At 45.3% G+C, this 14,472-nt stretch overlaps 1 protein-coding gene and 1 long non-coding RNA gene across 2 annotated transcripts; both read left to right on the top strand.

The window, feature by feature from the left end:
- Positions 1-336: 336 nt before the first annotated feature.
- Positions 337-6,807, top strand: parp12b (poly (ADP-ribose) polymerase family, member 12b; the record flags this gene model as incomplete). Its single annotated transcript, XM_034079627.2, has 5 exons — positions 337-470; positions 589-715; positions 796-964; positions 3,454-3,574; positions 6,057-6,807. Coding segments are annotated over 5 exons (700 nt in total), but the record flags the coding sequence as incomplete, so codon positions are not given.
- Positions 6,808-10,803: 3,996 nt separating this feature from the next.
- Positions 10,804-12,145, top strand: LOC139433583 (uncharacterized). Its single transcript, XR_011643014.1, has 3 exons — positions 10,804-11,104; positions 11,458-11,549; positions 11,931-12,145. It is a non-coding gene; the product is annotated as an uncharacterized lncRNA (long non-coding RNA).
- Positions 12,146-14,472: the final 2,327 nt, after the last annotated feature.

Genomic DNA, 14,472 nt, shown 5'->3' with positions numbered 1-14,472 from the left:
ACACACCTACACACACCTACACACACCTACACACACCTGCACACACCTACACACACCTACACACACCTGAACACACACCTGAACACACACCTACACACACCTGAACACACACCTACACACACCTGAACACACACCTACACACACCTGAACACACACCTACACACACCTGAACACACACCTACACACACCTACACACACCTACACACACCTACACACACCATCCAGCAGCTGATCCACACCTACACACACCTACACACACCTACACACACATACACACACCTACACACACCTACACACACATACACACACCTACACACACCTACACACACCTCTCAGGTACGCAGTTGAGTGTTTTGTTGACTTCCTGTTTGTGTCGTCAGAGAAACTTCCAGACGTGTGTTGTGGAGGAGAGACGGGCGAGAGGACGGAGATCTGTCTGCACTTCATCAGGAACAGGTGCCGGTTCCAGAGTGAGTTCACCTTCATCATCACCTTCATCATCACCTTCCTCACCTTCCTCGTCACCTGATGAAGGTAGAGCAGGTGAAGGTGATGATGAAGATGAGCTGTGTGTATCCCTCTGTGCAGACGGGTGTCGGCGGGTCCACTTCCTGCTGCCCTACAGGTGGCAGGCGTCGGATGGACGCACCTGGACGGACCTGCAGGACATGGAGGACGTCGAGAGGGACTTCTGTGACCCGGCTAACGCTCAGAGGTCAGAGGTCAGGGCTCAGAGGTCAGAGGTCACGGCTTTGATGGATCAGTGCCCCCCCCTAACCCGCTCTCTGTCTCCAGCCTCAGCCCCCCCCCTGTCGACTTCGTGCTGATGATCCGCGGCTCGCAGTCCGTCCGCCGGCTCTCCACGGTCTCCTCCGTCACCAAGCCCCCGCACTACACGCTGACCACCGATTGGCTGTGGTTCTACAAGGGGGAGCGGGGGGGCTGGGTGGAGTACGGGCAGCCGGTGAGTCCCCCCGTCAGTACTTATACTCAAGGGTGTAGTGTTAGTACGTACTTATACTCAAGGGTGTAGTGTTGGTACGTACTTATACTCAAGGGTGTAGTGTTGGTACGTACTTATACTCAAGGGTGTAGTGTTAGTACGCACTTATACTCAAGGGTGTAGTGTTAGTACGTACTTATACTCAAGGGTGTAGTGTTGGTACGTACTTATACTCAAGGGTGTAGTGTTAGTACGCACTTATACTCAAGGGTGTTGTGTTAGTACGTACTTATACTCAAGGGTGTAGTGTTGGTACGTACTTATACTCAAGGGTGTAGTGTTGGTACGTACTTATACTCAAGGGTGTAGTGTTAGTACGTACTTATACTCAAGGGTGTAGTGTTAGTACGTACTTATACTCAAGGGTGTAGTGTTAGTACGCACTTATACTCAAGGGTGTAGTGTTAGTACGTACTTATACTCAAGGGTGTAGTGTTAGTACGCACTTATACTCAAGGGTGTAGTGTTAGTACGTACTTATACCCAAGGGTGTAGTGTTAGTACGTACTTATACTCAAGGGTGTAGTGTTAGTACGTACTTATACCCAAGGGTGTAGTGTTAGTACGTACTTATACCCAAGGGTGTAGTGTTAGTACGTACTTATACCCAAGGGTGTAGTGTTAGTACGTACTTATACCCAAGGGTGTAGTGTTGGTACATACTTATACCCAAGGGTGTAGTGTTAGTACGTACTTATACTCATGGGTGTAGTGTTGGTACGTACTTATACTCAAGGGTGTAGTGTTGGTACGTACTTATACTCAAGGGTGTAGTGTTGGTACGTACTTATACTCAAGGGTGTAGTGTTGGTACGTACTTATACTCAAGGGTGTAGTGTTGGTACGTACTTATACTCAAGGGTGTAGTGTTAGTACGTACTTATACTCAAGGGTGTAGTGTTGGTACGTACTTATACTCAAGGGTGTAGTGTTAGTACGTACTTATACTCAAGGGTGTAGTGTTGGTACGTACTTATACTCAAGGGTGTAGTGTTGGTACGTACTTATACTCAAGGGTGTAGTGTTAGTACGTACTTATACTCAAGGGTGTAGTGTTGGTACGTACTTATACTCAAGGGTGTAGTGTTGGTACGTACTTATACTCAAGGGTGTAGTGTTGGTACGTACTTATACTCAAGGGTGTAGTGTTGGTACGTACTTATACTCAAGGGTGTAGTGTTGGTACGTACTTATACTCAAGGGTGTAGTGTTGGTACGTACTTATACTCAAGGGTGTAGTGTTAGTACGTACTTATACTCAAGGGTGTCGTGTTAGTACGTACTTATACTCAAGGGTGTAGTGTTAGTACGTACTTATACTCATGGGTGTAGTGTTGGTACGTACTTATACTCAAGGGTGTAGTGTTGGTACGTACTTATACTCAAGGGTGTAGTGTTGGTACGTACTTATACTCAAGGGTGTAGTGTTAGTACGTACTTATACTCAAGGGTGTCGTGTTAGTACGTACTTATACTCAAGGGTGTAGTGTTAGTACGCACTTATACTCAAGGGTGTAGTGTTGGTACGTACTTATACTCAAGGGTGTAGTGTTGGTACGTACTTATACTCAAGGGTGTAGTGTTAGTACGCACTTATACTCAAGGGTGTAGTGTTAGTACGTACTTATACTCAAGGGTGTAGTGTTGGTACGTACTTATACTCAAGGGTGTAGTGTTGGTACGTACTTATACTCAAGGGTGTAGTGTTGGTACGTACTTATACTCAAGGGTGTAGTGTTAGTACGTACTTATACTCAAGGGTGTAGTGTTAGTACGTACTTATACTCATGGGTGTAGTGTTAGTACGTACTTATACTCAAGGGTGTAGTGTTGGTACGTACTTATACTCAAGGGTGTAGTGTTGGTACGTACTTATACTCAAGGGTGTAGTGTTAGTACGTACTTATACTCAAGGGTGTCGTGTTAGTACGTACTTATACTCATGGGTGTAGTGTTGGTACGTACTTATACTCATGGGTGTAGTGTTAGTACGTACTTATACTCAAGGGTGTAGTGTTGGTACGTACTTATACTCAAGGGTGTAGTGTTGGTACGTACTTATACTCATGGGTGTAGTGTTAGTACGTACTTATACTCAAGGGTGTAGTGTTAGTACGTACTTATACTCAAGGGTGTCGTGTTAGTAATTTTGTGTTGCATATCTTGAATGGTTTTGTGTGCTGTGAAACTAGGAGTAAGTGAAACCCTAAATGTGTGTGTGTGTGTGTGTGTGTGTGTGTGTGTGTGTGTGTGTGTGTGTGTGTGTGTGTGTGTGTGTGTGTGTGTGTGTGTGTGTGTGTGTGTGTGTGTGTGTGTGTGTGTGTGTGTGTGTGTGTGTGTGTGTGTGTGTGGTGTGTGTGTGTGTGTGTGTGTGTGTGTGTGTTGTGTGTGTGTGTGTGTGTGTGTGTGTGTGTGTGTGTGTGTGTGTGTGTGTGTGTGTGTGTGTGTAGGATGAAAAGCAGCGCACCACCTCGGAGACCTCGAGGACCCTGGAGGAGAAGTTCCTGTTGGACAGTTCAGCGGAGGTCCAGGTGGTGAAGGGAAGCAGAGAGTACGTCCTCAGCTTCAGAGGTACCACTTCCTGTTTACTCAGAGGGGGGTCAGGGTCCACAGGTTGCATCTACAGTCAGGTGCTAAGACAGAGTCTAGAGAGGAAAGTCCCACGACCTTTGAACCCAGATCAAGATCTCAGACTCGAGCGAACACGGGCGAGTCCATCGTCCATTTCAAAGACATGAGAAGTCTTACAACGGGTAACTTCAAGACCCCTCCTAAGTCCCTAGACAAGTCCCATATCCAGTCCCATAGTCCAGTCCCATAGTCCAGTCCCATATCCAGTCCCATATCCAGTCCCATAGTCCAGTCCCATAGTCCAGTCCCATAGTCCAGTCCCATAGTCCAGTCCCATAGTCCAGTCCCATAGTCCAGTCCCATAATCCAGTCCCATAGTCCAGTCCCATAGTCCAGTCCCATAGTCCAGTCCCATATCCAGTCCCATAGTCCAGTCCCATAGTCCAGTCCCATAGTCCAGTCCCATATCCAGTCCCATAGTCCAGTCCCATAGTCCAGTCCCATAGTTCAGTCCCATAGTCCAGTCCCATAGTCCAGTCCCATAGTCCAGTCCCATAGTCCAGTCCCATAGTTCAGTCCCATAGTCCAGTCCCATAGTCCAGTCCCATAGTCCAGTCCCATAGTTCAGTCCCATAGTCCAGTCCCATAGTCCAGTCCCATATCCAGTCCCATAGTCCAGTCCCATAGTCCAGTCCCATAGTTCAGTCCCATAGTCCAGTCCCATAGTCCAGTCCCATAGTCCAGTCCCATAGTCCAGTCCCATAGTTCAGTCCCATAGTCCAGTCCCATAGTCCAGTCCCATAGTCCAGTCCCATAGTTCAGTCCCATAGTTCAGTCCCATAGTCCAGTCCCATAGTCCAGTCCCATAGTTCAGTCCCATAGTCCAGTCCCATAGTCCAGTCCCATAGTTCAGTCCCATAGTCCAGTCCCATAGTCCAGTCCCATAGTTCAGTCCCATAGTCCAGTCCCATAGTCCAGTCCCATAGTTCAGTCCCATAGTCCAGTCCCATAGTCCAGTCCCATAGTCCAGTCCCATAGTTCAGTCCCATAGTTCAGTCCCATAGTCCAGTCCCATAGTCCAGTCCCATAGTTCAGTCCCATAGTCCAGTCCCATAGTCCAGTCCCATAGTCCAGTCCCATAGTTCAGTCCCATAGTCCAGTCCCATAGTCCAGTCCCATAGTTCAGTCCCATAGTCCAGTCCCATAGTTCAGTCCCATAGTCCAGTCCCATAGTCCAGTCCCATAGTTCAGTCCCATAGTCCAGTCCCATAGTCCAGTCCCATAGTCCAGTCCCATAGTTCAGTCCCATAGTCCAGTCCCATAGTCCAGTCCCATAGTTCAGTCCCATAGTCCAGTCCCATAGTTCAGTCCCATAGTTCAGTCCCATAGTCCAGTCCCATAGTCCAGTCCCATAGTCCAGTCCCATAGTCCAGTCCCATAATCCAGTCCCATAGTCCAGTCCCATTATCCAGTCCCATAGTCCAGTCCCATAGTCCAGTCCCATAGTTCAGTCCCATAGTCCAGTCCCATAGTCCAGTCCCATAGTCCAGTCCCATAGTCCAGTCCCATAGTCCAGTCCCATAGTCCAGTCCCATAGTCCAGTCCCATAGTCCAGTCCCATAGTTCAGTCCCATAGTCCAGTCCCATAGTCCAGTCCCATAGTTCAGTCCCATAGTCCAGTCCCATAGTCCAGTCCCATAGTTCAGTCCCATAGTCCAGTCCCATAGTCCAGTCCCATAGTTCAGTCCCATAGTCCAGTCCCATAGTCCAGTCCCATAGTTCAGTCCCATAGTCCAGTCCCATAGTCCAGTCCCATAGTCCAGTCCCATAGTCCAGTCCCATAGTCCAGTCCCATAGTCCAGTCCCATAGTTCAGTCCCATAGTCCAGTCCCATAGTTCAGTCCCATAGTTCAGTCCCATAGTCCAGTCCCATAGTCCAGTCCCATAGTCCAGTCCCATAGTCCAGTCCCATAGTTCAGTCCCATAGTCCAGTCCCATAGTCCAGTCCCATAGTCCAGTCCCATAGTTCAGTCCCATAGTCCAGTCCCAGGTCAAGTCCTCGAGAGTCAAAACAAGTCCTAGATCAAGTCTCAGTTATGAGGGACTCCAGACGTGAGTTTAGATGGGTCGACCCCTAATCTAGTCCTAAATCCTGAAAGGTCAAATCCAAGTCACTTCCTAAAGAGGTCCCAAGTCAAAGTCAAAGACAGGAAGGTCCCAAAATCTAGTCCATGTCAAGACAAACAGCAACCAAACCAAGACCCGAGTACAGACAAAGGTCCCAGGTCAGGAAAGGAAACCCCCAAGGTGAAACGGAAAGGTCCCATAGTCCGGTCCCAGGTCAAGTCCTGGAGTACAGACTATAAAGTCCCGGCTCACCACTAAAGTGCAGTTCCAGTCCAGATAGGCCAGACTCCTGCTTCAGGTCCGGTTCAGAGTGAAACCAGAGAACTCTCCTTCCTGTTTCTTCTCTGTTCTACAGACCTGTACCAGAGGAACCTGAAGCAGAACACCAAGAGGAGGGTCCGGCGCCGGCCTCGCCTCGCCACCCAGGCCCCGCTGCAGGACGCCAGGGGGGACCGGACCTGGACCAGTTCTCAGTCCCATCACAGTATATACCTGCCAGTATAGGCCTCCACGACTTCTGTAGTCCCGTTCAGCCGCTTGGTAACCACCATCGTTTCTCAGACACGTCCACGCTGCAGGAACCACAGGGGGTCCCTGCTGATGGTTTAACCGTCTCTTCAACGCGTCTCAACCCCAGACCTTAGTTCAGATCCTATGGAGAGATCCCATTGGCTCAGAGCCGAGGGAACAGGAAGTGGTGAAATGCTGACTTACTTCCTTTAGGACTCACCGCTCTATATCCCGCCTGCTCAACGTGCCCCTGGTGGACGAGGCGTGGTGTCGCAGGACACCAGCACCATTCGGAGGGTCCTGGTCCCTGGAGCCGCCAACGCCAACACATCGTCCTTTAGTTCATTAGATCGATAAAAAGCACGCTATGAACAAATGGGGACGTTTCCAAAAGGTCTAGCGGTTTTATAAAACCTCGACTCCTCTCACCTCGCTGCAGGTGTTCCTTAATGACGCTCGTCTGTTACATATTTATCTCTCGATGGAACCGTATTTATATATTCATCTCCTGGTTAGATATCTGCAGCAGTTACACTTCCATAAGACGTTTACAGTCCAGTATGTTCTGATCAAATAAACTTCAGTTTGGATCAAAAATGAAATGTGTTGTTTCTGAGCCGAGGGCAGTCGCCTCCCCTTCCACGCACCAGCACACCGACAACACGAGGGTTCATACTGACACTCAGGGGCGGACTGGCCATCGGGACGTTCGGGACGAATCCCGATGGGCCGGTACTGAAGTGGGCCGGTTGGACGATGTGACCCGGAAGCACTATTTAGACGCCCGGGCCAGCATAACGTACTTTCCACTTGCCCGCTCGGGCCACTAAAAATATTGCTTTAAAATCATTGTCCTGTGGTATCGGTATTTTGACTAGCAATTTAGTTAAATTGTTTCGTTTATTAACGCGACAACACAGCGTTCCGTGAGTCGCTTGTCGTTGTTGGGTGAAAAGCAAACTGCTGTTTGCTGCGGAGCGCATCGAGCAGGCTCCTGTGAGCGGGAGCGCGCTCCTTCACCACAGACTATCGCGCCACCTCCATTCGCCAAATGTTTTTAATACCAGCGGTAACCGGCCAAGCGCCGGGCAAAAAACAATCTTCAAATGAAAGAAAGTCACCGGAGGAGTGAAAGGAGAGACAGGGAGAGGAGAAGAAGAGGGAGAGAACGTTTCAGCTTGATCGATGGAGTTGGCTTCTAGTGGTGCAGTGACGCGTCCTAAAACCCTTTTATAATCTATCGATTAGATTTATGATTAGAAAATGATGAAAGTAGGGCAGACATGTGGAGATTACCCGGCTGAACAAAACGTGCATTTATCAAACAGGTTTGTTTTCCACAGACCTTATTTCCAGCTATTTTCCAAAACCCTGTGGAGAAATGCTCTCTGTGGAGGGAGCCAGCAGCTACTTCCTGGTTTCAGGACGCGTCACTGCACCTCTCCACATGATGCCAGTATGAACAAGGTCTTCTGTCGGCTCTGTGCATCAATGCCGACCTATGCTGACAGTAAGTGAAGAGTAGACAATATAGAGGTATTGGCTTTAGGGAAATGTCCCAGCAGTTTAGGAGAATGAAGGATCTAATCTATAGCCATCACATGTCTAACTCCTGATGACAGGAAGGCAGAAAGTGCATTATACAAATAATAATAATAGCAGACATTTTTTAACAATGAGCACAATATCATTATTTTAATAAACCAAATATGAACAATTGAGGAAAATGAGGAAGAACTGATGATTACAATGTTGTAGTAAAGTAGTAATGTAGTTAGTGCATACATTACTATTGCAACATGTGTTAATTTTCTTCATTATTAGTCGACGCTCATGGAAGCACGGCATTCGTTTATGCCGCTGCCCTTAAAGGCAATGTGAGCGTCCATTCCCATTGGATAACGGAGAATTGTGCACCCGGAAGTAAGTGTTCCCCTTACTGTGGATTGATGTCACCGTGATATCTGCACTACTCATCCACTAACACCAGACTATCCTTGTTAATTACACAACATTGATTGGTTTAAATTGTGTGCAATGCTTTTGTATTTTTACCCTTCGATTCGGAGAAACAAATATTTGTTCTGAGTAAAGGATGGCAGAAGACACTACACTACCCAGAATCCCCAGCTATCGTTTGGACTACACCATACCCGTTTTTTTCGATGGCTGGCGTCTATGTCACGTGATCTTCAAATGTCTCCCTGCAGAAAAAGAAAACATGGCCGACCTTCGTTTTATTCTGGTGTAAAATGCCTATTTTAAAGTTAGTTTGGCTTTAAAATGCGTTTTGATGTCATTTGATGCGAGAAATATGAGTTGTTATTTCAGATGATGTGTGCAGTGGATGTACATGATCTTTAGTTTGCTAGTTATTACGAAGATTACTAAATCGCGACGTTTTCATTGTTACCAAGGTGGTTGCTAGGGACGCTGCTATCGATATTGTTTCTGTTATGTTGTGTAACTGTTTAATGGTGTTATCTTTATTGCTACCCCCTTCCCCGTCAATGTATAGTGTTGGTCCACAGCCTAAACATATTAGTTTAACAAAATCCGCATCTAAAGATAGCCTACGTTATTTCCCCCTCTGCAATTCCAGTCTCACATCTCAGAGCACATCGTCATTAACAAATACCGGAAACAGACCGAAAACATTTAAAAAAAATAATAATAATACCTTATTCCGAGTGTGCTTGCTTTTCTCTTTGAAAGTCATCACATAACGGCATTGTAATACACGGTTCGGCTGCATTACATATTACATATCTGCCGTAGTTCTGTATTTATAGAGCCCTGATGAGAAAACAAACATGAGGAACTGAAAACGTGACGTGGATCATAAATATATCAGCCATTAAACAACATCTTACATTTCTTTTCACACAATGCGTCTCCTTGCAGTATCAACACTAATTCGGCTCACTTTTATATTTGATCCAATCGGTAGATAGGCTGTATTTACACCATAAAGGTGCACAGCTGATATCAAGGGACACCTGGTGGTTAAAGCATGTTATTGCATTTCATTATTTTTATTATTAGATATTAATACGATCCCTATAAAGTATATTCATTACTCGTTATTCTCTACTAATAGTTAATTAAAGACTGTATGTAATGACTATTTTGCACATCCATTTCAAGATGTTCTAAGGTTGATTGACAGATCATATCGGCCTACACAACGGTGGTGTAGTTCTGCACTGAATGAAAAACTTTGTGTATACCTCCAGCAACTATGTTGAAGCACTTATTTTAACTGATATTATACATATGTATTATACTCTTATATAAGATGTATGTAGATAGAATAAGAAATGTGCAGAATATGACAATTTAATGGTGGAGGTACACACATTGAAAGATGTCATATAATAAGACCAGCTGTTAAATAAAGCTCTTCTGACCTTAGCTGGCATGTGGGTATATATAGTAATACTGCCCATAATGGGCACCAGCAATTTCCACCCATTTATTAATGATATGTTTGAAATGTGAGTGTTTCCTGTCCCCTAAACCTCCAGGGATGTACACAGTTTAATACTGGCAACTTCTTATTATGGGAAATACGAAAACGTCTTTTAAAACTACAACTCCCAGTAGAGACGTGCCATAGAGAACATGTTGCGAAACAGAACAGCCAGCATGTGTAGTTCTGGGGACGGGGTGGGGGAGGGGGGACGCGGTGGACCCGTTCAAATCCAGTTTTGGACAGTCTGCCGTGGTTCCATCCCATTTCAAGTGCTGTTCGAGAATCGGCTTAACCCTCGGAGCACACTCTCCAATCACAGAGCTTGAGGACTATCACGGGGTTTGTCAAACAGAGCACATGGTGTAGTCCAAACGATAGCTGGGGATTCTGGGTAGTGTAGTGTCTTCTGCCATCCTTTACTCCTGGGAATGGACGCTCACACATTACCTTTAAGGGCAGCCGACACAAACGAATGCCGTGCTTCCATGAGCGTCACATCCCGCCGCCGATGGGAATACATTGCAATCAGTTGAAAGCTATTTGCGTCCCTTTATGACGCTGAAGGAGCCTAGGAGCGTCACAATTGGACGCTACGGACACTGACCAAACGTCGCTATTGGACGCTTAGGGAGTGAGAACTAGCGGTGGGCCGGCGGTACCGAAGTGGGCCGGTCCCGGGCTGATTTGTAGTCCCAGTCCGCCCCTGCTGACACTGCATCATAACAGAGCGTTATGTGCAGCAGGGGGCGCTGGAGAGGCAGGAGCTCCTCGGGACACCCACCTTTAACACGAGGAGGAGGGGGAGGAGTCTGTTACAGCTCATTAGAGTTACTAGTATTATTGTCAGTGGCGACTGGTCATTAGGGGCAGGTGGAGCACAGCCCCACCTAGTGTCAGCAGAAAGTATTAAAATAATGATTACAACAAAATGCAAAAAATAAATTAAAAAATATATAAAATATATTTTAAGATCATGTGTAATCATCTGATTCGTCTCATTGCTGTTTCAGTCTGTTCTTCTACTGAGTGTCTCCAGTGTGTGCCTGTTGAGCTGTTTAGAGCCATGTGGGACAGAACCCGATCCTGCCCCTCCCTCTCCCTGTCTGAGTGAACGGTGACTGCAAAAACTACACTGCGCATGCTCAGAGTATTGTCCTATTTAATGTGTGTGGCAAAAAATAATGACCATAGGGGCAAAGTGCTGCCATCCCCACCATACGTCATCTCACATCACTCAGAGCTGATTGGCTGTAAGTACGTGTGCCGCGAAAAGTGTGGTGTGTGAAGAGGAGGAGAGAGAGCCATAGATATATGTAAACACTAGATGGCTCATGGGAGATTTCCCAGCGTAGCTGACCGGCCGCCATCTTGCTACAGTCAACAGTTACTCTGATTCGCGTTATGGTAGCTGTTGTCAGGTGAGTGATCTGCACACAAATACTCTTAACTCACTGAAATCTTGACTGATTTACAAACGGTTTGGTTTATTATAAACATGATTAGCATGGCTATGATACAGGATGCTTGGACATGTTGGAATTACAGCTTTTCTTTGTGTATGTGGTTGTATTTATTAGCTGGCTAATAACAAGAGGCTGTCAGTGAGACCTAGTATTACAAAGTTCACCCAGCAACTTTGCACCAGTGGGAGAGGCAGAACTGCTCTTTCTTTCAACACAACTTAAGTTACACATGATTTCTTCCAAGTGGTTTGGCTTGTTAAAAACATCTTGCATTATGATACAGGAATTTGCTGGCTTTGTGTTTACAGAAGTACCTGACTATGCCGGACTTTTGTGCAGCCTACGGATGCTCCAATCACCGCAGTCTGCAAACAAGAACCCGTGGGATCACCTTTCACGTGTAAGATATGACAATATTATGACTACAATTAGGATAACCGTTAATTACTTAGTGGATGTATGTACATTACAAGTCCTGCTACACAGGATCAGTGGGGCTATGTGAGATAATAGTATTGCAAGATTGTTGTTGACCCAGCCTCTTTAGAATATGTTGTTACCATTTCTTTACACAATTATTTAATGTTTCTATTGGACACCTTTTTTATTACTCTTAGTGTGGTTGTCTTATTCTTAAAGTAGGCTATACATACATGCATAAATACCAAAAATATGATAATTTCGGTGTGTATTTTTGTCCTACCCTTAATGTTAAAGGAAAGAAGGGAGGAACATGTTGACAATAATTTATATATCTGGCTACCTTTCTCATGTTTTTAAGGTTTCCCAAAACCGGAGAGAGGAGGAGGCAGTGGGAACTCGCCCAAAGAAGGGACGGTTTTGTTTCCTGTGACAGGACTCTGCAGTGAGCACTTCAGGAGTGAGGAGCTGGCAGGAGACGCAGCACTATGTTCCCCACATATGTTTATGTTTGCTCAGTCTAATAAACCCATAACATGGTTGTGAAAGAATACCAAAGCTGAGGCTGGACGGTGATTGATTGTTGGTGTGCCATGTGTTCTTCTTAATAATAATAATACATTTATTTTGGGGGGCCGCCTTTCATAACACCCAAGGATACATAGGATAGTTTATGTTTAAATTGTTCCCTATATTGCATAGGGGCAATATAGGGAACAATTTAAACAGTGGATTGTGTGATATATCAGCCGGGGTGAGACGAGACAAACCACACATGGACTACAGAAGGACACAAAAGGACACATGGTACAGTTTATATTATTCTTGGTCTTTTTTCAATCACATATTTCAAAGGTTCTGGATTTGTTTACAAATCTAGAAACTAAATACAAAACTAGGATGATATGAAGATCTCATGTCAAAAATAATTGTGATAAATTAGACAGAACTGGCCTGTCTGTGAGCACATTTTATGTTGGTTTGGTTCTTCTGATAAAGGTGTGAATATCTAAATAATATACCAACATATGCTATTGTCATTAGTTGTGTCCCTGTTCTTCAAGCTAAGGCATTGCTCAATTAACAACTCTTGGTTTACAGAGTGGTAACATGAGACCGATTTTTATATATAAAATATAAATGTATTTTAATTTTATAATTTATTTTAAATATTAACAATATAATAAAATAAATGGAAATATATACACCGGCAAATATTTAATATAAATACCTTGTGTGTGTGTATAGCTATTGCTTTATCTGATTAATGTTATTTTCATATGAAAGTCCATGATTATAAGTATGCAGTATCATAACTACATCTTTGATGTTTATAAAAAACCAAACCGTTTGAAAATCGGTTGAAAATTGAGCAAGCTATGGTTATTTAAATAGTAAACCATAATGTTATGAATGAGAGCACTGCCTGTAGCAAGATGGCGGCCAAGTGGCAACGTCGGTCTCCATTGGCCAGCAGCGCGGATGAGTCATCTAGTGTTTATATATATCTATGGAGAGAGCTGCAGTGACGCGTCCTAAAACCCGGAAGTAAACTGCGCATGGCTTCCCTCCACAAAAAAGCAACGAGATTTCTCCATAGGATTTTAGAAAATAGCTCAAAATCAGATCTGTGGGAAACGTGGCTGTTAGATAAATGCACGTTTTGTTCAGCCGGTTAATATCCACATGTCTACCCTACTTTATCATTTTCGAATCAAACATCTATTGATTAGATTAGATTTATGACTTTTGAAACTACAAGAAGATAAGGAGGACTTTTACAAAAAAGGAATAGAGATGTTTGTCCAGAGGGATAGCATGGACTTCATCTTCAAGTCAAGGTGAGACCGCCATGTTATTGAAGATGGGATCTCACTAAGAGAGAACAATTCAATATTTAAATGAAAAATTACATTTTTTTGGGTATCCTTCTGTTGAACTGTCTGTTTAAAAGTAATTGAAGCATCAGACAAAAAAAGCTTTTGAAAATAATATTATATTTTGATTTAATATATTTGTAAACCTGAAGAGTCAGAGCCTCAGCAGCCATGAAGCTCTCTGCAGAAGCTTAGACAGACATCTGAGTTGTTTGTGCCCCACCACTTTGCACACATAGAAACGCCACTGGTTACTAGTATCATTGTATTGGGTTTATTATCATAATATTATTTATCATTCCGTTTTCAATGATACTTGAGTTGTTATTATCATGTGTGGTTTGTAATAGTTGGCTGAGTCCATCCCTCAGACCGTCAGACCGGAGCACCGGAAGAACCTCCAGAACCTTCTCTGGGCTCTCACAGCTGCTTCTGCTGGAGGAGCCGGTCCTCAGAGACCTCCCACTGCTGCCGTGTGCACGGGGACAGTGATCCGGATCAGCTGGTCGACCAGGACCTGTGGAGGAGCTGCAGATCAGTGAGGGGGGGGGGGCTGCAGATGATTCACTCCCCCCTCCCTCGCGCTGCACAGAGGCGTGACGCGCCGGAACCCGCTCCGCTCCTCAGGATGGCAGCAGGTAGGTCCGCAGCACCGGGACCACCGGGTCATTAGCAGCGTGTTTTAATGTGTGTGTGTGTGTGTGTGTGTGTGTGTGTGTGTGTGTGTGTGTGTGTGTGTGTGTGTGTGTGTGTGTGTGTGTGTGTGTGTGTGTGTGTGTGTGTGTGTGTGTGTGTGTGTGTGTGTGTGGCTGCAGAGGAGGGAGGCTCCGCATCATCCGGGTCCTCGTCCAGTTTTTATTCTAAGGTTTTTTTATTCTCCTCTCTGATCATCGGGTTCTGGTCGGTAACGGATGGTCTCTAAAGGCCTGGATGTTCTGATCGGTACCGGGGTCTAAGGCCCGGATGTTCTGATCGGTACCGGGGTCTAAGGCCCGGATGTTCTGCACGGTGATGGCGCGAAGAGAG

The sequence above is a fragment of the Pseudochaenichthys georgianus genome, unplaced genomic scaffold, assembly GCF_902827115.2.
Source record: "Pseudochaenichthys georgianus unplaced genomic scaffold, fPseGeo1.2 scaffold_669_arrow_ctg1, whole genome shotgun sequence".
In the NCBI taxonomy this organism is placed as follows: domain Eukaryota; kingdom Metazoa; phylum Chordata; class Actinopteri; order Perciformes; family Channichthyidae; genus Pseudochaenichthys; species Pseudochaenichthys georgianus.
This window is presented reverse-complemented; position numbering and strand designations above follow the sequence as displayed.